The sequence below is a fragment of the Callorhinchus milii genome, unplaced genomic scaffold, assembly GCF_018977255.1.
Source record: "Callorhinchus milii isolate IMCB2004 unplaced genomic scaffold, IMCB_Cmil_1.0 Scaffold3, whole genome shotgun sequence".
NCBI classification, from domain to species: Eukaryota; Metazoa; Chordata; class Chondrichthyes; order Chimaeriformes; family Callorhinchidae; genus Callorhinchus; species Callorhinchus milii.
Window position 1 is genome coordinate 98,111,047 of NW_024704744.1, and position 24,092 is coordinate 98,135,138.

Consider the following 24,092-nt stretch of genomic DNA (forward strand, 5'->3'; position numbering starts at 1 on the left):
CAATTTCAAATATTTTAATCCCCTCTGATAACATTAATTAGATCAAACAATAAGAAACTATCATTTGGGAGGAATTGTATAATTTCACTCAGTTGAAGTATTAAAGGTAACTGCAGTACTTTTGAAGTTGGTCAAGACCTTGTGGGGATTTGAAAGGATTCTGAATCACAGTTAGATTTGCAAGTGCCTGATATGTGTCTTGTGGGTGCATTAAAGTGAGAGGATGTCCTCCCGATCAATAACATTCTTGAGTAAAACGTCATGGCAAACGCACAACAAATAAGCACACAGGTTGGTCACATTTGTACCCAGTTATACAAAAATATTTATTCTTACAAGCTGTAACAAGGTTTAAGTTTTGTTTAAGGACATATTGTAACCTAATGCATTGGGGTTTAGTGGAGTTAAATGCTCATTTCAAACTACTGTAAGTGTACATATCTGAAGCCCAAACCTGACTACACAAATTTAAAGAGACACAGCAAAGGATTGCGCTGTACCTAATAGACAGCAGGATATTAACTGGTTAGTTTATATTTTAGGTGTTTACACAAAAGGGGCTATTGAATCTGACCTGAAATATTCATAGGGAATTTAGTTTCCCAATAAACAATGGTTAAAGCAAACAAAGCTTCCATTTTCATTCACACCATTAAGTACTGTTCTGTTCATTTGCTAAAGGAAGCTCAGAGGCGGACTTTCACACAAATCAACTCAACTGACAGTGAATATGTAACCTGATGTTTTAATCATATCACTGGGAAAGGTAGTCAATGAGGTCAGTCTAACTGCCCAAGACCGGCTGTGGGTGCATTTTAAAATGGGAGCTTATACTTTTGCTCTTCAATTTACCCGACTGTGTAGTCTTTTCCCTGCCACTGAAGAGGTGCTGGAGCACTCGACCCGGATCTCTTCCCGTGGCCTCCAGCAGACACTATCAGGTGCATGAGCGACAAACTCCCAATTTCCTCTTCTGTGTGCGGCCTTCGAGACCCTTTGCGCAGTTAAATCTGAGCATTGCTGTGTGTATGTAGTCTACCAGTCCACAGCTCCAATAAAGTAACTTGCCATTCCTTGTCAAAATATCTGATAAGACAGCCCCATTTTCTCTGCAGAAATGAGCTAGAGATTCAATGTACTGGTGCGCATGAACTTTTAGATTATATAAACTCACAATCAGGGAGTTGACTATTATCTCAGCACTTTGATTTCCTTCCTGCATACATTAAACGAGGCATCACACAAAAAAGGCTGCAAACGTTTGATTGTAGTGAATAAAATATGCTTTTAAAGCAAATCTGACAAGAGAATTCTGTCCACCAATAGAGTCCAGTAAATATAATTTCAGGTTAAAGATCAAATCCTTCAGATAATACTAACCCAGTGCACAGTGACTGATACACAGTTTTCATTTAAGTGCATTACCTGCAAATGAAGCTGCACCAATCGGCAGACTTCATTGCAAAACAGATCCAAAATGTTAGAAGCATTCATTTTTTTGTGATTAAACTATCTTGTGCGTCCAGTTAAAAAGGTTTTTCATATACACACACACACACACGTGTTTGTCAGTTTATAAAACCCTTATCGAAACCACTGAAGGGTTGAAATTCCAGTCAGCATACGTCAGCGTGTGTCCTAAAATTTAAGATCGTGCAGAATTTTTTTTTAGTTAAAATTCAATCGGTTTGGGAGCAAGTTATTTTTTTCAGAACAGAAAACTCAAAACTCCAACTGAAACATCGTTAAGTTTAGCGATGTTCCAAAATTCCGTGCGATCTTAAATGATAAAGGAAAAATAGTTGTGCAGTTATGGTCACGTGGAATATCTAACCTCGTGCGTCCACATGTCTTCGAAGACCAGAAAGCTGGTCTTACTGTGAAGAAGCCATGGATTTCACCACAGACCGGGTGCCACCTTGAACCAACGAAGGGCACGGGCCTGTGAGACTAGCAGCTGCTTTAATGAGAAACAAACTCAATACACGTGTGACTCCCGGATCTCAGACACAAGGAATGTCTCAACCCCCTCTGCGTATTCAAAATACACGGACGAGAAACTACCAAGTCTCAGAGATGTGGTCTGAGAGAGAAGGTCTTTTCCACGTCAATGAAATGAGAGAAAAAAAAACAAATGTCAAGACACGAATTGAAATGTTCTAATGATGCAGCAGCAGTTTTACCAGAAACTCAGGGTTGTTGCACAGAGCAACAGCTCTAAACTCCTACCATTATTCTACTGTAAAAAGGCATCTTAATGACCTGAAGTTTGTAGCTGACTTGGGAACACGGATCATCCACACCAAAGGGTTAACAGCTAAGTGAAGGGTTAGGAGTAGTATAAAACTGCTTCCTAAAAGGAATTGAAATTTGTTCCCCTGTTCAACTCATCTGGTTGAGTTCCTGAGTCTTTATCTTTTGCTGTCGCCTTTTTATTTTGATCATCCACTTGACGCTGAGTTTTGCGAACTCTGCTGCCTTGAACAAAGCCAAGAAGACGCCACAGAGGATGGCAATCGTGTTCCACTGGTTAGCCGTGACTATCTGCAAACATTCAGACAAATAGAATTATTAAACTATGTAGCTCGTTTTGCATCTCATTTTTATTTTAAGATTATATAGACCTACTTTGGGAAATAATTGAATCTGCTCATTGTACAGTTAGCAAAGCATTTTGTGAAAGAATACACTGGACACACGGACAAATGTTCACTGACACACGGAGTTCAGCACTTCAACGCTGCAAAAGAGCAATCAAATCTGAGTTAAATGCTGGTTCTTAGCCCATCACTGGTATCAGTGTCCGTCTCAAGTGGAGTCCTGTAGCTCAGTGGTTAGAGCACTCGCCTCTCAAGCGAGAGACCTGGGTTTGGTTCCTGGCAGGGGGCGAAACCTTGGGCACGTTTCCTTACTCCACACGTCTGATAATAATCCCTCAAGGAAAACAAATAAAATAATTTTTTTTGGTCACTCCATCCACTACTGTTTGCGGGGACGCTGCTGTGCGCAATTGGCTGCCGCGTTTCGCCCACAAAATACACAGTCAATTCAGTTTAGTCTATTCTGTGAAGCGCTTTGAGAGGTCACAAAGATGTGAAAAGCGCTCTATCAATTGCAAGGATTATTATTATTTCTGGGTATGTAGAGTATTCTGATGCGTCATAGATAATGTCTGGTGATATTATTTCTGCGTATTTATTTCATTGGACCATAAAAATATTCACACGCCGGATGGAAAGAAACGGATGAGTGACTTTGGATGAGAAATGTGGGAGACTGAACCACAGATGGCAATTACACTCACGGTTCACCTTTACTCCCACTCCCCCCACAACCCCCGAAGACATAACTACACGTACAACCGACTGTCTCGGTGAATTGTGATCTCAGACAGTTAGAGCCTGAGAAACTAACCACGAGAGTTGAAACACACTTACATCTCGGACTTCCTGAATGAAAGGGTCCTTCCACTCAAACACAACAAAGAACAACTGGTCAGTCCGTTCAGCAGTGGGCCTCCGGTCGTTGTATTTCACGACACTGGACTATGTGAACAGCAAAAAGCAAAATCAAAAGAGCGATTCAGAGTTTAAACGATTTGGAACCGAAGGAGACATCAAACGACTTGTTCCGGGATCAGATATTACTGAAGCTTCATTTATAATCTGCTGCGGAGCCATCTTCCGGAGGGTAGGGTAACGGTCCTGGAGCGCTCGACAGTGGCGGAGTCTGATACCCAGCCTGAGACGGGGAGAGGGAGGGAGGGAGGGAGGTGACTGTAAGCACCATCAAAATGGGAGGTCTTTAGGCGGGATTTGAAGGTGGAGATGAGGGGGCCAAGCGGGGTGGGGTGGGGTGGGGGTGGGGGGTAGTTCCAGAGTTTCGGGGCTTTGAAGTGTCCCAGAAGAGAACAATGATCGTCTTCGTGGATTTATTGAATTACGCTAAAATTACATTGAGTGTCAGTCGGGTTCAGTTTGTAGCAATCTCTGGAGTCAGAAGGTTGTGGGTGATAATTATCATGTGGCGTAACGCATTCCCCCCACCCCCCCTCCCCACCCTTTGAAATCCTTTCCTGTTGGGCACCCATTTCAAGGGTGTTTACAAGTAAAAGACTTGAGTTAAGATATTCCAAACATCTATCTTTTGTCAAAACTAATATCATAAGGAAGCAGACCTAAAGAGGAAAACCAGGAAGGCACATCAGCTAACTTCAAATTATATTTACTTCATAATTACATCACCCCCAAGAAGCTTTGATCCAAATTTTAGAGGTCACTGAGCCCAACAATAATTTACTGACTTGGAACCAATTAGCCATTGGAGTCGATCTTTTATTGCAAACATCTATCATCAGAGACAGTCTCCTGTTACCTCTTGTCTGAATTCCACTGATTGACTTCCATCTTCTTCAGTGGTTTTTACGAGAGACATTTTGACCCAAGTCCGAAAACCACCGGAAAAGGTCCAGATGGAATAGGAGAGTTCGCAGTTCTTCATGAACAGCACTTTGTCAGGACTGAAAAACAGCCACAAAACTCTCGGTTCAGTTAAGACAAATGCTTGGTTATTATTTGAATTATTTTTATCAATGTTATGATAATTGTTACCAATCCACGCCTGTTTGTGGGACAGACGCTGCTGTGCACAATTGGCTGCTGCATTTCACCCACAAGATATAGTCAATTCACTTCACAGTGTATTCTGTGAAGCGCTTTGAGACGTCTTGAAGATGTGATGAGGCGCTGTATCAAATGCACGGATTATTATTATTATGCAGCGCTAAACCCAGGGAAAGCTGCCAGAGCCCTCTCCACGTTACGGTTTCATCCAGCCTGGTCTCAGCTGATCTCGGAGCCACCAATGACATTAATCATCGGAAAAGAATCCCTGTAGATCACAACTGTATAAATCCTTCACCGGGACCAACCATGAATTTTCATCAGAACCTAATATCTGAAATTCACTGCATTTCTAAAACGCCTGGCAATCCGACAGACGTTTACACCTTTCTGATCCCACACGATAACCGTTGCCAGCAGGCCTACTGCGGAAGAGAGAACCACTTACAAAGTCCGGTGAAAATTAAACGAAGCGATTTTTTTCATATAAAAAAAAAGTTCCTCGCTCGAGAAGCAGTCATCCACACTCGGCTGGACCGACAGCAACAAAATAGTTCTCCTCCCGCCTCGAACTCTTCCCCCCACCCCCATAAATATGAAGTACACACTGGGGCGGAGGGGGGTGGGGGGGGAGAAGCCCGGTCAGAATCTCTGTCTCACCTCTCTTGAAATTCCTCGAATGATGAGAACAAAAGATAGTCGATGGCACTAAAGTCTTGTTCCGTTTCATTCAGGCGAAACTGCAAGAAGACAACCTCCCTCTTCCTCACGTCTCGTGGGCCACGGACGACCAGAGCGTATTTCTACGGCGACAAAAAAAAGGAAAGTAATTATTTAATTAATTAAATCCCGTACAAAAGATCTTCCAAAAGATGTGGCCGCGAGAGTTAAACTTGCAAAGGCCCCCCCCGCCACCGCCAGCAATCACTGCTGATTTAGCAGCTACTCAGCTCCAGTGTGGAGGGAGTGCAGAATCTGCTGCTCAACCCTTCATGTGCAGCTGAAAGCTTCACCGCTGTCATAATGGGAAGCCGAGGAACAGGAGGAGGCCATTCAGCCCATCGAGTCTGTTCTGCCAATTTATTAGATCACGGTAGATTGTTTAACCGTGTATCCTGTGAACTGCTGAAAGTGCTTGAGATGTTTGCCCCCAACTCGAAAGCTGCCGTGTCGAGTGTAAGTACTTATTATTCCAACTGTCGATGATCCTTTGTGTAATGAAACCTTCCCCGGTGTCTGTCCCTCAATCGCTGTTCATGACACTCTTCTCCCAGTTCTTGCTGCATTTGGAATTGTTGTTCTGGGTTTACTTTAATGTTTAACACAGTAACATCAATGTCCAGATATATATCACATTTTCCTGCCTAAATATTTGCCTCCTCAACGACACAGGTATAGAAGCAACGACACTGAGCGATGCCGGTATTGCAACCTAGTTCTCAGCCCCAGTCCTCGGCCTGAGTTGTCAAGCCCTTTGGGACGTCCTCCCGATGTGAAAGGCCCTGTGTAAGTATAAATTGTAGTATAAATTGTGGTGTATGGCTATGAGAATAATAAATGACTTCGAACTTTACAACAGGACAAATTGCTTGAAATGTCTTTCCCACCCGGTATTTGCAGACTTGTCCCCACTCCATAAAAATGAGAAGTTCTGAAACTCGCATTGTATAAAAGAAAACACAGGAAGAAGTTGTATTTCCTGTACAGCCAATATCACAGTGAAAGGTCTAGACAGAAGGTAAATGTGGAGTAGTTTATTGATACTATCTAAACTACAATCTGCATTAACTTCCTTAAAACTCACTCACATCCTGTCACACTCACATACCTACCTGTGGGGGTGTTTCTGCTGTATGAGACTTTTTCCATTTAGTTTCAGGTATCGTAGTGGTGAACATTTTAACCGCGGAGTTGTGCTGCTTAAAACTGAAGCACATTTATTGCACCACCGGATCTGTCTCACTCGATCGCACAATACAGGAAAGATCCATTACTCTGTTCAAGCCCTTTCACACAAACTTAAGAACAAGAACATAACAATTGGAGAATGGCACAGAAACAGGTGATTCAGCCCGTTTTTAATTCGCACAAACCGACACTTCCCACTCTCCTGTTCGCTTCCCAGGCCCTTTAATAATCTATATATAAAAAACACAGAAGTTCCTGGGAAAACTCAGTTGAAGGGGTCATCAACCTGAAAGGTTGACTCGCTTTCCTCTCTCCGCAGATGCTGCCTGACCCGCTGAGTGTTCCCCCGGCCACTTCTGTTTTTATTTCAGATTTCCAGCATCTGCAGTATGTTGCCTGTCCTTTTCGTATTCTACCTTATCAAAGGTGATATCTTCTGCTTATTCAACTCGGGGCATCTCCTGATACAATTGTGAACGTCACCTGCAGACGAACACCTTTTGCTGAATCCGGAACCCTAATATACCTTCAGCCGAAAAAGAAAACAGCAAGAAATCATGCGGTGCCTTACCATGGTTTTGTTGCTGAAAGGATCGGTGTAGTTGACGTGTTCCGTAACACAGTCTGTTGCTCCTCGCTGGCTTGGATGAGCCAGTGGCTGGATGTGATCATGGTAATAGTGCTTACAACTGAGGACCTCTGCCTTAGCTAGGTACAGTGCTATGCCTGTGAAATGGATCAAACACAAACAGACTCTCAGTTACAGAAGAGCTTACAACTTGAACGAGTAGCCATTTGCAAATTCAAAGCAAACTGCTTCAAATGCAAGGATTATTATTATTATTAGAGAGAGAGAGAGAGAGAGAGAGGGGGAGGAAAGTTTTTGCAAGGTGTGATGGAGCCAGAGGTGATAGAAGTGGGTCGAGTGTCAAACTGCAAGTGGAAGCAGAATTGAATGCGTTCTCTTCTGTTTACAGTACCATTTCCTGCCAAACTGTGTCACTGGCACAATCTGTAAACGTCTGAGCATAAAGGATGCCGATAAAACAAAACAACTGAGGGCCTAACTTCCTGCCCAGGGGATCGCAAGCCCTCAGGTTCAGCCCGGCAGAGCCTGGAGCCCTCTGGCTGGACAATATTCAGCCCGTCAGCCGGAGAAGATCAGATTCACTATTAAAAATGTCTTGTTTGCCCGGATTTTACACACAAATTCTGCTTTCTCCGAGTGGCACAATTAAACACAACACAAAGTGACCTTTGTATAGCCCCTCTCGCGCCGGGAGGACGTCCCAAGGTGCTGTGGATGTCTATCTCAGGATGGGCCAGAGATTTTTTGAGATAAAGTCTCCGCTCATAGTAAGGGAGGGGTTTGGTGTGGGTGGTGGGGTGGGGGGGGGGGGGAGCGAGGGAAGAGGTGCAAGTCTGTGGCCTAATCTCACCGAACCCGAGACACCAGCCGGCGCCAAACAGGGGTTGTTGTTGCAGATGACCATACGGGTAAAGAGGTCGGTAACGATTGGTTTTAATCGAACCGTTTACTGAAAGCCGAACGTATCAGCACAAACCCTCATGGGACTGTCTACCCCATCGCTGCGGAGCCAAGGACACATTACCGCAAACAGCAAGACGCAATTCAGAACGATAAGGGACTCCCTCGGTCCAGCAATCGTGAGTCGACCTTGGAGCGATTATTATACTGACATTATGAAATCTTTTTTTTCCCCTCTTCCTCTCCCTCTAGATAACAGCGAACCAAACGGAAAGCAACTCTGTCGTCCCCACACACCACCCCCACCAAATATTTGGCAGGTACGGGCAGCTCTAAATATCAGGCGGCTGCGGTTAAGATGATACGGCAGCTATCGACGTGTAAGTGTCGGACCTCGCACTTCATTTTTGTACGAACAACCCGGAAACGTTTAGGAATCTCAGGGTTGTTAACGGTGCCATCGCTTATTCACTTGTGCAGTCGCCCAGGAGTCAGTGGAGTCAATAACAAAAAAACCTCCCTGATGTCCGCGAGATGAGGGACGTACATTTCAGCAGTTTTCTTAAAATGTGACAAAGGTGGCAAGGTTTACAGCTTTATTGTTATTGTTATTATTATTATTATTAAGTTAATAATCCCTTTTAAAAAATTAATAATAATTTGGTCACTCAATCCACGACTGTTTGTGCACCAGCTCACAACGTGAAATGCCTTGAGACATCCTCGCGGAGTGAAAGGCACCACAATTAAAGTAAATTGCGTTGTAATTATAAGCTGCTGAATATGTCAGCATTAAAATGCCAAGGCAAGCAACTGCAATCTCAGCAGTTATTTTCCCTCGTTACTCGTGAATCACTGTCACTAAGGCTGAGCTAAAGCTAAGACTAATGCTAAGGATCTGAAACTCTGTCTGTCCAGCGCCTTGGGACGTCCTCCCGACGTGAAAGGCGCTATACAAATGTAATTTTGTTGTACTTGTTGCTGTTGTTGTTAGCGTTCTACTAAAACATCAATGCCAGACTGTGGAGCTAATCAAGGAGCAATTGACACCGTAATGGATCTAGAAGCTGTACTTTAAAAAAACACAACTGCTTTAAAATCTGAGAAATGTAAGAAGTGAATGCTTGTAGCCTGAGCCTCACAGAAAATATCAGGCGTCAAAATGGTATCATTCATATCACAGTCATCGTTTGGCCCAAAAAATACAGTCAATTCATTTTACAGCCTATTCTGTGAAGCGCTTTGAGACGTCTCGAAGACGTGATAAGGCGCTATGTTAAATGCAAGGATTATTATTATTACAGTTGCTAATATTGTAGAACGCCACTTAACTGCCCACTGACTGACTATTCGCAAAGCCACTCCTCTGCTTTGGAGTGAAGTTAATCTGTGGTATTGGTGACAATCATATGGTGCAATGTTCCCAAGTGCAGGGTGTGATTTTGTTTCTGGGCAGCACGAAGAGAGAGTCTGGCCCCGCTGGGCAATCAATTCTCTACAAAACACAAGTGGTAAATTCACATCGCTTTGGTTATTGGCGTAGAGACACCGAGGTCCAGATACGTATAACCTTTCGACTCCTCTAATAAGACCAGTCAGTTGAAACAATTTATGTCAATAGCGTTAATTAAGAGACAAGTCTCACCCGGAGCATCGAACGTCACAACTTCCTGGTAGGAGACGGACATGACCGGGTGTTTGAGCTTCTCCCTGAAGTCTGTGATTGTCTGATAGGCCAGGAATACCGCCACAGACATCAGCAGCAGATAGATGAAGATGAGGATCACGGCAAACGTATTTTTCAGACAGGCTTTACCGAAGATTGAAGAGTGACTGGCAGAACTCACGTCATCTGGGAAAGAAGCAAAGCAACTCGAGGTCAAAATGCCTTCAACGTACAACCTAGGCGTTCATTTGTTGACGGGAGCCTCAGCCCGAGAAGAAACGTTCAGTGAAAGGGTCAATAATCTTAACAGAAGCCTTGATATTCAGAGAAGGGCTATTGAATTGTCTATTGCTGAGCGTTAGATCTTATACAGTAATGTGGATCCTGTAGCTCAGTGGTTAGACACTCGTCTCGCAAGCGAGAGGACCTGGTTTCAATTCCTGGGCAGGGCCAAACCTTGGGCAAGTTTCCTTACTCCACACGCCTCTGTTCACCGAGCAGTTAAGTAGGAATCCGGTTCTAAGTCAATCGGTGGATCGATTTTCAGGCGGTAGTCGCCCCTTCAATTGTTTTTTAAATAATAATAAATTGGTCACTCAATCCACGGCTGTTTCTGGGACGCTGCTGTGCGCAAAATTGGCTGCCGTGTTTCGCTCACAAAATATTCAGCCAATTCAGTAGATCCCGTGAAGCGCTTTGAGACGTCTCGAAGACACGATAAGGAGGCGAGGATTACTATCATTTAATATGTCTATATAACGTCCTGTTCGCTTGGCGGAAATCTTTGTGCTCAAAGTGGGTACAATTCCTACACGAAAAGTAGATTGCCACACACACACACACACACACACACACACAGGGCGATTCAGACAGATTCTCGTTTGTTTTGGCGAATCCACCTCAATCACAACAACGGTTTTTACCTCGAAGGACACAAGAAGTAACAGACAAAATAAAGATATCTAAAAAGAAACGGTACCAGCAGCAACGAGTGTCTGCTCGCTCCTGGACCCTGCACTGAACTCTCTCCACCAGATCACAAAAACAACCCTCCCTCCCAGGCACGTGCTTGATAATGGTTGTAAACGAGACAGAATGAGGGGGGACGGAAAGGGAAAGAAAGAAGAGGGGGCCACAGACAGATATAAAGAACATTTGATGACCGAGATCTCCCTCACTCGATGGAAAATCCTAATTCCTGATTATACATTTCATACTATGGAAACCGGTGAAACACAGTTGAGTGATGTCCTCTTGACGTGAAAGGCACTGAATCAATGTAAACTGAACTATAATTGCATCGTATAATCCATGATCGGACTGCAATAAAGCCCGATAGAGCACCTCCCGCAAGCGTAGAGAAACAACGGATTCTCTTATTGTTTCAGAGAATAATTTCTGCAATAAGAGCGAATTCATTATTAATCCCGGCGGTGATTAATAAATGAAGCTGATCTCAGGTCGGGTTCGCACCCCGTGATTTTAGCCGCAGGACACACACACACACACACACAAAAAAAAAGCCAAAGAAAAGATTTTAAAGCTCTTCTTTCTGTTTCTCGACTGTAAGCGCTTTGGGACGTCCTCCCGACGTGAAAAGCGCCATATCAAATGCAAGGATTATTATTATTATTATTACCTCTGAATACTCCTCCGTTGGCATCTTCCTGCTCCACATCGGGCTCATTCCTGATCTCCGGGCTGATATTTGCTCTTTCTGCTTCATCTTCAGCCAGCTGCAGAAACCCCGAGACAGTGACAGGGTGTTAGCAACTCAACACAAACCAACCACGTGCGTCAGGGAACATTCCAGCAATTGAAGGATCGGTTGCGATCGATAATAAATACTAAATCGGTCACTTCAATCCGCGGCTGTTTGCGTGTGGGACAGACGCTGCCGTGCGCAATCGGCTGCAGGGTTTCGCCCGCAAAATATACAGTCGATTCACTGTACCGTGTATCCAGTGAAGCACTTTGAGACGTCTGGAAGACGTGATAAGGCGCTGTGTCAAATGCAATGATTATTATTATTATTATCGAGTTGTTTGAGATATCGGGACTTTAAACGAATTCCGTTTCAGAGCATGCGACATCTGGGCTGATGATGTAGTCCAGCTGGACCAAATATCTTACTGTTCCGTGGACCAGCGAGACTTGGGAGGGTCAGACCAGTCTTTGGGGCAAGGACTCTTCCCACTAACGCTGCAAGCCAAAGCTCCAATGAGTTGAGGATCCGAGCAGGACGAACAGCGGGACGAAGCTTTGCCAGTGTTCACAATAGTGAGCTGCGCAGCTCTGAGCTACTTAAATCACCTGAACGTGCGCCCTCCAGCAAACTTCCCGAAGATTATTTGAGAGCACAACTGATATTACTCATCATTTGATAAAGCCCCTGCAACACTGAGATAGTGCACGCGCTCCAATACGGAATTGCCGGCGCGTGCGGTGACTGCGTTTTGCAGGCAAACCCAGCGGCCAATTTGTGCACCGGGTCTCCCGCTCCAGACCAAGGACTACATTTTAATCGGGAGGAGCGCTGGCCAGAGCGCTCGCAGCTGAGGTCAAGCGGAGACCTTGTAAGGAATTGTGCCGAGTCGACTGTGAAGTTGTGATCCCAGGAGGACGGGATCGGGACTTCCTTCCTGAGAGCGCGGAGTTATTTTTGTGTTGCGATCCAAGCTCTCGTCTCGTGACCACTAAACCACGCTGTACCCAGACACGAGGAAAGCTCCGTCTTGTTAACTGGCAATGCCCCAACGCCAACTGCAGTACATAACGCCGTTACTGTCTGTACGTGGACCGAAGCAATCCACTCAACAACAACAACTTACATTCCTACAGCGCCTTTCAGCCCAGGAGGACTCGAGCGGCTTGCCAGCGCGTTCGAGAGGTCTCCCGCCACGGCAACGGGACAACACGCAGCAATCAAAAGCCACCACCACCGCCGCCACCACCACAACAGCAGCAGCAGCAGCAACAACACGACGCACGTTACAAGGCCTCCCACTCAAGCGGACGTAGGCACGGTCGAAGAGGGAGGTCTTTAGGCGCGACCGGTACGTGGGGTTTCTCCAGTCTAATCGTTCCAATTCCGTAGAAGGGTTACACCCGAAGCGTCTGTTGCTCACCGATCCTCATTAACCTGTCGTCCAGCGGCAGAACTTTCCATTACTTTGCAGAGCTTTCCAGCAGCCGAAAAGTTTTCCTTTCTCTCTAAATCCTCTCGCGGCACAAAATCGGCTTTGCCTCCGCATTAGACCGTACATTTCCATCTCCGAGCCAAACGCCAGTCTATAAAATCCTGTAATAAACCCCCCCCCTCCACCTCACCCGCCCCCGGATCAGAGCTACCTGGATATTCACAACGCACTCCCTGGATTCAACCCCAATTTTACACACCTCCGCAAAATAATCTGCTTTCGAATTTCTTTCCCCCGCTCCGCGACCTTAAAAACGCTTCCGATTCATCCGAGGGGACGTGCGGTCGCCGGCAATAAAGTCACTCGAGTCTCCACCTCCACCTCCGGAAATCACCGCGCGGATTCACTCAGGATTACGCAGAGAGGGGGGGGGGAGGGGGGAGTCGAGGAACCAAGCCCCTCGTCAGGACGTTGTTGAGGCAGTTTTGGGTCGGGTGTTCAACATCGACCTTATATTTTTTTCGCCCACAAAAACATACAGTCAATTCACTGTACAGTCTATTCCGCGAAGCGCTTTGAGACGTCTCGAAGACGTGATCAGGCACTGGTATCAAGTGCCAGGATTATTATTATTATTATTTACAGTACAGTATTGTGGAGTCCTGTAGCTCAGTTGTTAGAGCACTCGCTTTGCAAGTGAGAGACCTGAGTCCAATTCCAGGCAGAGGGCGAAACCTTGGGCAAGTTTCCTTACTCCACACAGAGCCTAATAATAATCCCTCCAAAACCAAAAACAATAATAAATTGGTCATTTTCAATCTACGACTGTTTGTGGGACATTGCTGTGCGCAATTGGCTGCCGCGTTCGCCCACAAATATACAGCCAATTCACTTTACAGTGTGTTCTGTGAAGCGCTTTGGGACGTCCTCCCGACGTGAAAAGCGCTATATCAAATGCAAGGATTATTATTATTATTATTACAGTATATGATTACTATGATCATTGTGTTTACAGACACCGCTGCTGTTATTATTTACAGTATATTATTATTCACAGTGTGTCCTGCGAAGCGCTTTGAGACGTCTCGAAGAGGTGATCAGGCGCCGTATCATAACGCCGGGATTATTAATGTTATTATTATTATTGTTGTTGTTATTATTACTTTCATTAGACTATTCAAAACAAAAGGGAGAAGGGAGCATTTCTCCGAGCGTTCCAGCCAGCAATCTGCCAGACTAAAAACAAACGTCGACGACAGCAATGAAATAATAAGTATTGTACCACTGCAGCGCATAACGTCACCGCGAAACCATAAGATATAACAAAACCGTCAGAGGCAAAAAAACGATAAAAGCGCAAAAACAAAAATAACCAAAAACCACCGCAATAAAAAAATAACGACCACCACAACGACGGCGACGACAATAATAATAATAATAATAAAAAAAAAACACCACGGTTTGCGGGACAGCGGATGATTCTGGACCGAAGTAAAGAGAGAGGGTGAGATGATGAAGCACAAAATAATAATAATAATAATAATGATAATGATAACGATAATCCCTGCGTTTGACACAGCGCCTCACGGCGTCTTCGAGCCGCCTCTCAAAGCGCTTGGCGGGATGCACTGCACGGTGTAGTGACTGTGGGTTTTGCGCTGAGCGAAAGGTTGGCAGCGGATCGCGGCCCCGGCACCGCCCCCACAGACAGCCGCGGACCGAAGCCCCGCGTTATCATCATCATCATCATCATCATTAGTATTTATTATTTTTGAAGCGATTATTACTCCCCTCTCCTCCCCCCCCCCCCACCGCCCCCCCCCCGCTCCCACCACCCACCAGCACAGCCCACCCCTCACTGCCCCCCCCCCCCCCCCCTGACCTCAGTGTAGGTTCCGCCGATGTCTCTCCTGATCAGCGCTGAGGCCATGGAGCGGGTTGTGGAGTCGGTGATTCTGGGGCCATTCGAGAGGCCACCGGGAGCCCACACCGGGGGCCAGAGACCGGGGACCGGGGGCCAGAGACCGGGGACCGGAGACCGGGGGCCAGCGACCGGGGACCGGGGGCCAGAGACCGGGGGCCAGAGACCGGGGACCGGGGGCCAGCGACCGGGGACCGGAGACCGGGGACCGGGGGCCCACACCAGAGACCGAGACACGGAGCCTCGTCCCCCCCACTCCCGGGAGGCGATGTTGTCGCTGCCACTGAATCACCGCCAACCCCGAGACTCAGCCCCGCCCCCTGACCCCCACAGCCCCGCCCCCTGACCCCACAGCCCCGCCCTCTGGCCCCGCCCCCTGACTCCCACAGCCCCGCCCCTGACCCCCACAGCCCCGCCCCCTGACCCCACACAGCCCCGCCCCTGACTACCACAGCCCCGCCCCCTCACAGCCCCGGCCCCACATAGCCCCGCCCCCGCACAGCCCCGCCCCTGGCCCCGCCCCTGACCCCGCCTCCCGGCCCCACATAGCCCCGCCCCCGCACAGCCCCGCCCCCTGACTCCGCCCCCGGCCCCGCCCAGAGGGAGGGTTGTGATTGGATACCGTGTTGGAGTGAGTGACAGGTTGACTGGGTCCTTCCTGGTGGTATCTGTGTGTGTGTGTGTGTGTGTGGGGGGAGTGAGGGAGTGAGTGAGGGAGGGAGTGAGTGAGGGAGGAAAAAAAAGAGGAACAAACAGCAAAGAGGGAAAGGAGGGGAAGGAGTAAATAAAAAGAAAAGAAAAGAAGCAAAAGAAAAGAAAGAACAACAACAACAACAAGATTCCATTTATAAAGCGCCTTTCACGTCAGGAGGACGTCCCGAGGCGCTCAGAGAAGGGAAGGGAAGAAAGAGAAGAAGGGAAGAGAAGGCAGATGGCCGGGGGCGGCGGTGCCGGTGCCGGTGCCGGTGCCGGTGGCGGTGGCGGTGGCGGTGCCGGTGGCGGTGCCCGTGGCGGTGTCCGTGGCGGTGCCGGTGGCGGTGCCGGTGCCCGTGGCGGTGCCAGTGGCGGTGCCGGTGCCGGTGGCGGTGCCCTGGCCCTGGCCCTGATCGGTGCGGTGGCTGTCTGGAGTGCCTGGGGCCAGGAGGACCGCCCCGGCCCGGAGCCCGGCCCTGCCCCGCGGGAAGCCGTGCGGCTCTTCACCGACGAGGACTTGGCCAAGTACAACGGGGCAGAGGTGAGCCCCGCCTCCCCCTCGGAGCAGGGCGTGGGGGGGGGAGGGGGGTCATCGACTGCTGGAGCTGACCGTCTTCGCTGGAACCCCCATCAGGCAGTCCAGTCCCCCTGCCCGGCTTCCCCTACCCACCCCCACGGTCCATCCCCCTAACTCGCCTACCCCTACCCTCCCAACTCTCCTGATCCCATCCCCCCCACCCCCCCCCCCCCACCCTGCTCAACAATAACTTGCACGTACCCAGCGCCCCCTCACTCAGGGGCGCTTGAGGGTGGCGGAGCACTGATGCCCGAGCCCGGGGTGGGTGGGGGGGGGTGAGGTGAGGGTGGGAGGTTGACCGTAGGCACTTGTAGGTCGAAGAAGAAGAAGAAGAAGAAGAAGAAGGTGTTCGGGTGCGACCCGAAGGTGGGGAAGGAAGGAAGGAAGGAAGGAGTGGGTGGGGGGGGGGCGCAAGGCGGAGGGTTAAGAGGAAGAGTGCAGCGCCTCGGGACGTCCTCCCGACGAGAAAGCCGCGCTCTATGAATGTCACGTTGTCGTCGTTGTTGTCGTCGTTGTCGTCGTCGGTGGTCGTTTGCGGTGCATTCTTTCGCGGCGTCTCGAAGACGTGATGAGGCAAAGGATTCCGATCGTTGTTCTTCTCAATCTCTCCCACTCCCATTGTTGGAAGCGTCTATTCCATTCCCTTCTCCCCCACTTCCCCCCTACACCCCCACACACTACCCCCCAACCCCCCCCCCCCCCAGCCTCCCCGCACCCCCACACACACACCCAGAATGTCGACGTGTGTTTTTTTTGGTGTGTGATGGACTGGGGCTGCCGTGGCTCCATTGGAACTGTTTTTTTTGCGGGTGTTTTCTCCCCCCCCCCCAACAACGCAACGAAAACCGCGCCGAGTCGCGAAACTTTTTCAGGGGGCGGTTTCGCAAAAGGAATGGGTGGGGGGGGTAGACGGGGACGTGGAACGGGCTGGTCACCAGTAAAGCGCGTGACCGGTTAGTTCTCCGCAGGCCGGTGCGGTGGCAGCAGCTTCCTCGTGTTAATGTCCCGCGTGTGCGCGCGTGCGGGGGGGTGTGTGTGCGTGTGGGGGTGTGTGTGCGCGGGTGGGTCGGCACTTTATCCTTACCGTGGGGTCGTCTGACCCGATCTTCGAGCTTCCTCCAGTCCCACCCTCCCACCCCGGGGGCAAAGATCAGCCAGGGATCCAGCGAGTTGCGGTCAAATCCGCTGGTGTGACAGACATACGATGGGGGTGGGGGTCTCGCTCTCTCATCCCACTCGCCTCGCTTGTCTGTTTAATTTTTGTAGTACCATTTATCGACAACTAGATACCCTCCCATTGACAGAAAACACTACCCGAAAGCCGCGAAGCTCGGGTCAAGGGGGAATTTTCTGCAGTTTAAAATCACCGACCAGTTCAAAAACCTACCGGAGACACTTCCCGAAACCCCCCACCCCCCAAAAAAAACCACCCAAACATTTCGACTCCCAACGGGATGATGTGAAGCATTTATGAAAGTCTTTCCCGAAACGATGGGCGTGAGTGCAATCAGCGAAGGATCGTAACTTTTCACAGAACGTCCATTCATCCGTTTATAAAATAAAAGCTTTTCAGTTTGGCCGCTAACCATCGACTTAACAATAATAATAATAATAATCCTCGCATTTGATACAGCCCCTTATCACGTCTTCCAGACGTCTCAAAGCGCTTCGCAGGATACACTGTAAAGCCGATTTGACTGTATATTTTGTCTTGCTCTCTCCAGGAGGGTAAACCCATCTACATGGCAGTGAAGGGAGTTGTGTTTGACGTCACATCAGGGAAGGGTAAGGATTAGTTTGGATGTACATCTCTCTCCTCTCTCTCTCTCTCTCTCTCTCTCTCAAACCCTATGTTAGCAAAGTATTGTGTTAAATCTGATATGAAAGCTGAACGTTTCCAGTTATCCAGCTGATACCCTCCTGTCCTCCCTGCCCTCCACTATCCCTGTTCCCACCCCCACTACCCCACCCACCCAGCTCGGGTCCAAATCCCTGACTGTCCAATGCCTTGTGACGTCCTCCCGACGTGGAAGGCGCTATAATTATATAAATGTCATTTTGTATTGTCCTGAAGTTTTCCTCTTTGCCGTAGAAAATCCTTTACCGTCCATTTTCTATTGAGTGTAACACAGTGACACAAGGAGGCTCGAGGCTTGGGTGGGTGGTGGTGGGGGGGGTGGGCTGGGTTGGAGAGCTGACTGTTCTGGTAAGTCCAGAGGGATCGTTAAAAGATACCACGATTTGCACAGACTTAATGGGCTGAATGGCCTCCTCCTGCGCTGAAATGTTCTAATGATTCCTAAGAGCACGCAGTTCTTACTCATTATTCCCTCATCAAATGTTATCGAATAAAACTAGATTTGTTTCTAAATTGCTGTTTGTGGGAGAGAGATTGTCGGGTTCTCGTCAATAATAAACAGCGTCTACGCTTCGAGGTAACATCGATGTGTGAAATGCACTGAGAATAATTCAACGTAGAAATGTGCAGTCCTAAAGTCTCGCAGCACTCAACTCAAGGACACCGTCCGGGAAGATGTAATATAGTCGTGTGCCGTGTGAAGTCCAACTATTGTTCCACCAACAAATTTACATTTATACACTGTCTTTCATGTTGGACGGAGGTCCCAAGACAATGGACACCCCAAGGTTTGCACCTGAGCTTGGGATGGGGATGGGGATTGGTGGGGTGGAGCGGGGGGGGAAATGGCAAAGCAGAAGGGTTTTGAGGCAGACCTTGAAGGAGGCAGAGGGAAGGGGTGATCCGGAGGACCTCCGGGATGGAAGGAGTAAATTGGATGGGATGAAAGGCCTTTCTTAGCCTCGAGGGGTAAATATCCTGAGCCCTTAAACAAAGGCCGTGGGGATCATTGAACACGTTGGGAAAGGATGCAAGAGTTTGAAGGGGGTGAGCGAGCGAAGGCTCGATTAAAATGAGTTTTATTGTACGAGGGTATTAAAGGCGGGGACAGAGCCACAGCTCACAGATTACATGTATTTTGTGAAAATACAGAACTTGGAACTAATGCTAAATACCTGGGCAGTTACTGCTCTGTCAGGTGAGTTTCTTTCACTGGGTCACTTGCTACCAGCGCTGAATTGAGTTAGAAAATAATGACATTGCAATAAAGGCTGTTTTTTTTGTTTAAAGTTCTTTTTGTGTGTGTGACCTACAGAGTATTACGGCAAAGATTCGCCTTACAATAAGCTGGCAGGGAAGGATTCAACCCGAGCGGTAGCAAAGATGTCTCTGCGAGCCAAAGACCTCACACACGACACTGTGAGTCTTTCAATCCTTCAGTTGTCTTTCATTCTTTCAATAGTTTGGAGTTGAACATCCTGTACTGGGAAATTGGGCAGCTGCGTCCTATAAGGGACTGTTTGTGGGGACGCTGCTGTGCGCAATTGGCTGCCGCCTATCACCCATAAAATATACAGTCAATTCACTTTACAGTATATCCTGTGAAGCGCTTTGAGACGTCTCGGAAGACGTGACAAGGCGCTGTATTAAATGCAAGGATTAGTATTATCTGCCCGTCTGGTTCCATTGAAATAATGTTGTACTACTTGTCCCAAACCTACCTCAATAGATTCCTTCACCGCATCGTTATCTAACCCTCTCTGGAATCTGCTGACATATTCTGCCTCCACCAATTCCACGGGTCATCAATTTCCATACATTCACCATGCTCCGGGTAAAATATTACACCCGCAAGTGTCTGGGGCTTTTCCTCTTCTAACCTTGTCTGTGTCCGCTTATTCTAGAATTTTTTTTTTTGGCCATGTTAATGTGAATATATGGAAGTGCTAAATGATTCGATCCTTTTTAAAAAAAGCTGTAGGGATTAACATTCGGTCGAGCAACCCTGAGACCTGGTTAAACTCCAGCCCAAGTGAGCTCTTGATCCTGCTTCTGTGCCAATCTCAGTATTTCAACCACACCTTGTTTTTTTTACTCAGTGGCCTTCCAAGTACAATAACATCTTGGAGTATGGTACAGGGGTGGGGTTGGATGCCAAGCAAATGACGAGGGGGTTAGGAGGAGGTGCCTTAATAATAATAATAATAATCCTTGCATTTGATTTAGCGCTTTTTACGTCGGGAGGACGTTCCCAAAGCGCTTCACAGAACACACTGTAAAGTGAATTGACTGTATATTTGTGGGCGAACGCGGCAGCCAATTGCGCACAGCAATGTCCCACAGACAGTCGTAGATTGAAAATGACCAATTTATTATTGTTTTGGGTTTTGGAGGGAATATTATTAGGCTCTGTGTGGAGTAAGGAAACTTGCCCAAGGTTTCGCCCTCTGCCTGGAATTGAACCCAGGTCTCTCGCTTGCAAAGCGAGTGCTCTAACCACTGAGCTACAGGACTCCACAAGTCTTGACCATAGGGGTAGTGGAAGAGATAGGTTTTCAGGTGCGACTTAAAGGTGGATAAAGAGAGACGGATCAGGGAATAGTTGTCCGACTCTCAGCTTTTTACGGTCACGGGCGATAATTGTCGCATCGTGATCCGTCGGATGACATTCCCGGGGACAAATGGCTCTTAATGCCTGACCCACCCCTGCAGTATCGATGCCACGCAGCTCGCATGCACCATCGAGAGACCATGTCTGTTCCACGTACTGACTCCTCAATCGCCAGCGTGGGACCAATTGATCTTTGTGTCCTAATGTAGCGAGGAATAGAGAATTTAGTGGGAGAATAGAGAGCGTGTTTGTGAGCATCGGTGGAAGCTGCTGAATTGTCTTCTGGGCAATGTATTAAGGAATTCTTTAATCACAATTTTCTTCATTTTTTAAAAAAAAATCAAACTTAACTCGGGAGGGTGAACTTCATCCAAGGCACAAGTTCATCGGTGGTAAACGGAATCGGCTTTAGGCGATGTCGTGTCGTCAAACAGACTGTACAGGGGGAAAAACGTTTTACTGTCTTGCTGTCTGTGGGGACAATCGCACGTGTATATCTTGCTTCACGTTTTTGTCATTTTAATCTTTTAAACCATATGCTTGGTGAGTGCCAGTCCGCCCCAAAACTATAGCGTACTGACGAGTTATCGTCACGGAAGAGAAATAGTAATCCTTTGTCATCCAATACTTTATTCAAGTACTTAAATGAATGTATTTTCAGCTTATTACAAAGGAGACGAGTATAAAAATCAGTTGGATGCTTGTACTAATACAAGGTTCATTCCTGTCGAGAATTGACTATTGTGTTTAAAATGCTAGTTGGAATTCACCCATTTAGTATATATATATATATATCACTGTACTATGATTATTACTGTATGATATGATCATTACTGTAAGATATGATTATTACTGGAGTCCTGTAGCTCAGTGGTTAGAGCACTCGCTTTGCAAGCGAGACACCTGGGCTCAATTCCAGGCAGAGGGCGAAACCTTGGGCAAGTTTCCTTACTCCACACAGAGGCTAATAATTCTCCAAAAAACAAACCAATAATAAATTGGTCATTTTCAATCCACGACTGTTTGTGGGACACTGCTGTGCGCAATTGGCTGCTGCATTTCGCCCACAAATATACAAACAATTGGTTTTACAGTGTATTCTGTGAAGCGCTTTGAGACGTCGAGAAGACGTGAAAAGCGCTATATCAAATGCAAGGATTATTATTATTATTATTACCGGGGACGAAGCACAACGTAACCTGTTCAGAAACTACCTCAAGCATTTATCCACTCAGTAGGGATAGTCATGAGCTACTCTTCGAGTAATTCCTCAGCACCCATTGGATTTGGGATATGGGGAGGCGAGCCTGATGGGTTAGTGGACGGAGCTCCCTGGCTGAACGTTCTGGTCGCAGACAGGGGCCGGACGGTGGAGGCTAAATGGTCCCGAGTCTTCCCCAGAGTTAGGGAAATGGAAAGCCAGCCAGGGTTCTCCTGCTCGCGGTCTCCCTTCAGGCCCCTCTGCTGGTTGTGCTTCCGTGTGGCGGTTGGGTGTTAGCTGTGATTCCCCTTTTTAACAGTCTGAGCCGTGACTCCCCCCCCCCCCTTTTTTTCTGGTTGAGTGCCCCTAACGACACTCACTGCCAAGGCTCGCATCAGATGGCAAACGCCGTTGGTGGAAACTTCACCCCACTTAGACGGGTGGGGGTGGGGTGGGGGGGGGGGGGCGGGGCAGCGAGGCACGTGCCAAAGGAGAAGAAAATTAAGAGGTGGGGGGGGAAAAAAAGTAATCGGAACGCATGATATTAAAAAAAGAACATCGACCTCGCCACTGTTGGGGGGGAGCTGTTAGCGCAAATCAGCCACCGCTTAATAACTTCTATTTTGCATGGATATCTCGTGGCTGTTTTATTTCCTTTTGAGTCACGGTTCCTGTAATAGCTTTTAAATATTTCTCCTGCCTTCTCTCCCCCCACACCCCCCTTCCCTCTCTCCAACCCCCCCCCCTTTCCCCCCTTCGCTTTGTGTTGACAGAGGGGACTTGGCGAATATGAATTGCAGTCTCTTGACAACACCTTCAACAACGTGTACAAAGCAAAGTATCCTATTGTTGGCTACACATCTCGCCGGATCCTGAATGCGGACGGCACTCCCAACGCTGACTTCAAGCCCGAAGATCAGCCCCACTTCAACATTAAGGAAGAGTTTTGACACACTTTCTGAGTGAAGCCTTCGACCAAGCTCCAGCATTTTGTATTGGAGCTGAATTTTGTAGTGGTTTGTTATACACTGTTGTAATTGTTTGTCCTTCTCATTCAGATTAAGAACAGAATCTTCTTGGCAGGGGTTGTAAGCGTTTATGCGGTGATGGTGAGGCATTGTAGCAAATGCGAGGATTATTATTATTATTTAATATTTTAAAAAAACAAATTAACAGACAATGATCTGAATTTGTATTCTGTTACTATCCTTTTGGGGAAAAACAATGTTAAAAAAAGCTTTGTCTCATCGAGGTATTCCCATATGTATTGACTTTATTTTAATAACCCATGAACCTCTTTTTTTTCCCGAAATTTTGCTCTATGGCTGAATAGAAAAGCAGGGTTTAAAACAACAATCTGCCTGGTGAACCCATATGATACTGTTCTGACTTCACTGCCGTCTGCAGTCACAAAAGCTCTCAAAATGAGACGTGCAGTTTTGCCACTGGAGAGGCTGCAAAGGTAGATAGTCTGAGAGAGCTAATCAATACTGCAGTCAGATATACATTTTGGCACCTCTCCTGAGTAACTGAGCTGTTCTGGTGCGAGCCAAGAAGGTCCCAGGTCTGATATTTCCCTGATCTGTGTTAGCTGAGCTCAGATAGTAGAGCTTCAGTTGGCCTTCGCAGGGTCCAGCTCTGGCTTGTTACTCTGTTGGACGGGCACATATGTGCACATCCGTTGAAGCCAGGATTGTGTTCACCGGGAATTCTTTCTCTTCCCAGCTGAATAAGCCTCCATCGCTCTTATCAAGGCTGATGATGGCTATTAGGGCAATGTACCAGAGTATGGGCTTGTTACTCAAGGAACTGTACTGTAGCAGAAGGAAAAAGAAGCTGAAGGCTTCAGAAGGTGAGGGAAGAAAGAGACCCGGCTTTTACCACAGCGACGATGTACATAATTCTTCAATCTGCAGCACTCCCCAACAGTTTTATGTTTGTTGAAGTTTGTTGTTTTCCCCAATGTTAAGGTGCATTTTAAAGCACTTCTTTTTTAAATTAAAAGTTGGAAGTATCTTTAGTAATCGCATTCTGTAAGTTCCCAGAATCAATATAAACCTACCTTTTCAATTGGACTTTTGTGAAAAAGCTATTTTGAGTTGCGAGTGTAATGTCTGCGCACCTTGTGGTTGTATTCGCACTTTCCAACAACAATTTTGCATTTCTACGGTGCTATCATGGCGACAGGATGTCTCCCAACACTTCACAGAGCCGACTGGGAGTCTGAGCTGAGACTCAGTGTAGCCGAGGATGGTTGGGAATCGTGACCAAAGCACAGTTGGAAAATACCTCAAAGTGCTTCATAAATATCTCCATTCAGTGAGCAGGTGGAAAGGGGGTGGATAGTCAAGTGAGATTTGCTTCTGGGACTGGGAATAAAACCAATCCACACTTAACAACTGCACA

General features: G+C 47.4%; 2 protein-coding genes across 2 annotated transcripts; one reads left to right on the plus strand and one right to left on the minus strand.

Moving 5' to 3' along the window:
• Positions 1 to 307: 307 nt before the first annotated feature.
• On the minus strand, positions 308 to 14,812 carry pacc1 (proton activated chloride channel 1). Its single transcript, XM_042333581.1, has 8 exons — positions 14,708 to 14,812; positions 11,325 to 11,421; positions 9,665 to 9,871; positions 7,102 to 7,256; positions 5,283 to 5,425; positions 4,375 to 4,519; positions 3,438 to 3,545; positions 308 to 2,544 (listed from the first exon to the last, which is right to left on the minus strand). Exons 1-8 carry the CDS (start codon positions 14,753 to 14,755, stop codon positions 2,383 to 2,385), a joined length of 1,065 nt encoding a protein of 354 aa, XP_042189515.1. The 5' UTR covers positions 14,756 to 14,812; the 3' UTR covers positions 308 to 2,382.
• An 865-nt stretch (positions 14,813 to 15,677) lies between these two features.
• On the plus strand, positions 15,678 to 23,761 carry nenf (neudesin neurotrophic factor). The gene is made up of 4 exons (XM_007905041.1): positions 15,678 to 15,980; positions 17,741 to 17,801; positions 19,190 to 19,293; positions 22,460 to 23,761. The coding sequence occupies exons 1-4, from the start codon at positions 15,678 to 15,680 to the stop codon at positions 22,634 to 22,636; spliced, it is 645 nt and encodes a 214-aa protein (XP_007903232.1). The 3' UTR covers positions 22,637 to 23,761.
• Positions 23,762 to 24,092: the final 331 nt, after the last annotated feature.

What these genes read in the sequence shown, in the direction of transcription:
- nenf (XM_007905041.1), top strand. Translation starts at nt 15,678, where the DNA reads ATGGCCGGGGGCGGCGGTGCCGGTGCCGGTGCCGGTGCCGGTGGCGGT. An exon ending in TGACGTCACATCAGGGAAGG is followed by an intron (nt 17,802 to 19,189) that starts GTAAGGATTAGT and finishes TGTGACCTACAG; the next exon opens with AGTATTACGGCAAAGATTCG. An exon ending in AAGACCTCACACACGACACT is followed by an intron (nt 19,294 to 22,459) that starts GTGAGTCTTTCA and finishes TTGTGTTGACAG; the next exon opens with AGGGGACTTGGCGAATATGA.
- pacc1 (XM_042333581.1), bottom strand. Translation starts at nt 14,755, where the DNA reads ATGGCCTCAGCGCTGATCAGGAGAGACATCGGCGGAACCTACACTGAG. An exon ending in TTCGAGGAATTTCAAGAGAG is followed by an intron (nt 4,520 to 5,282) that starts GTGAGACAGAGA and finishes GCTGTTTTTCAG; the next exon opens with TCCTGACAAAGTGCTGTTCA. An exon ending in CAGTGGAATTCAGACAAGAG is followed by an intron (nt 3,546 to 4,374) that starts GTAACAGGAGAC and finishes CTGTTCACATAG; the next exon opens with TCCAGTGTCGTGAAATACAA.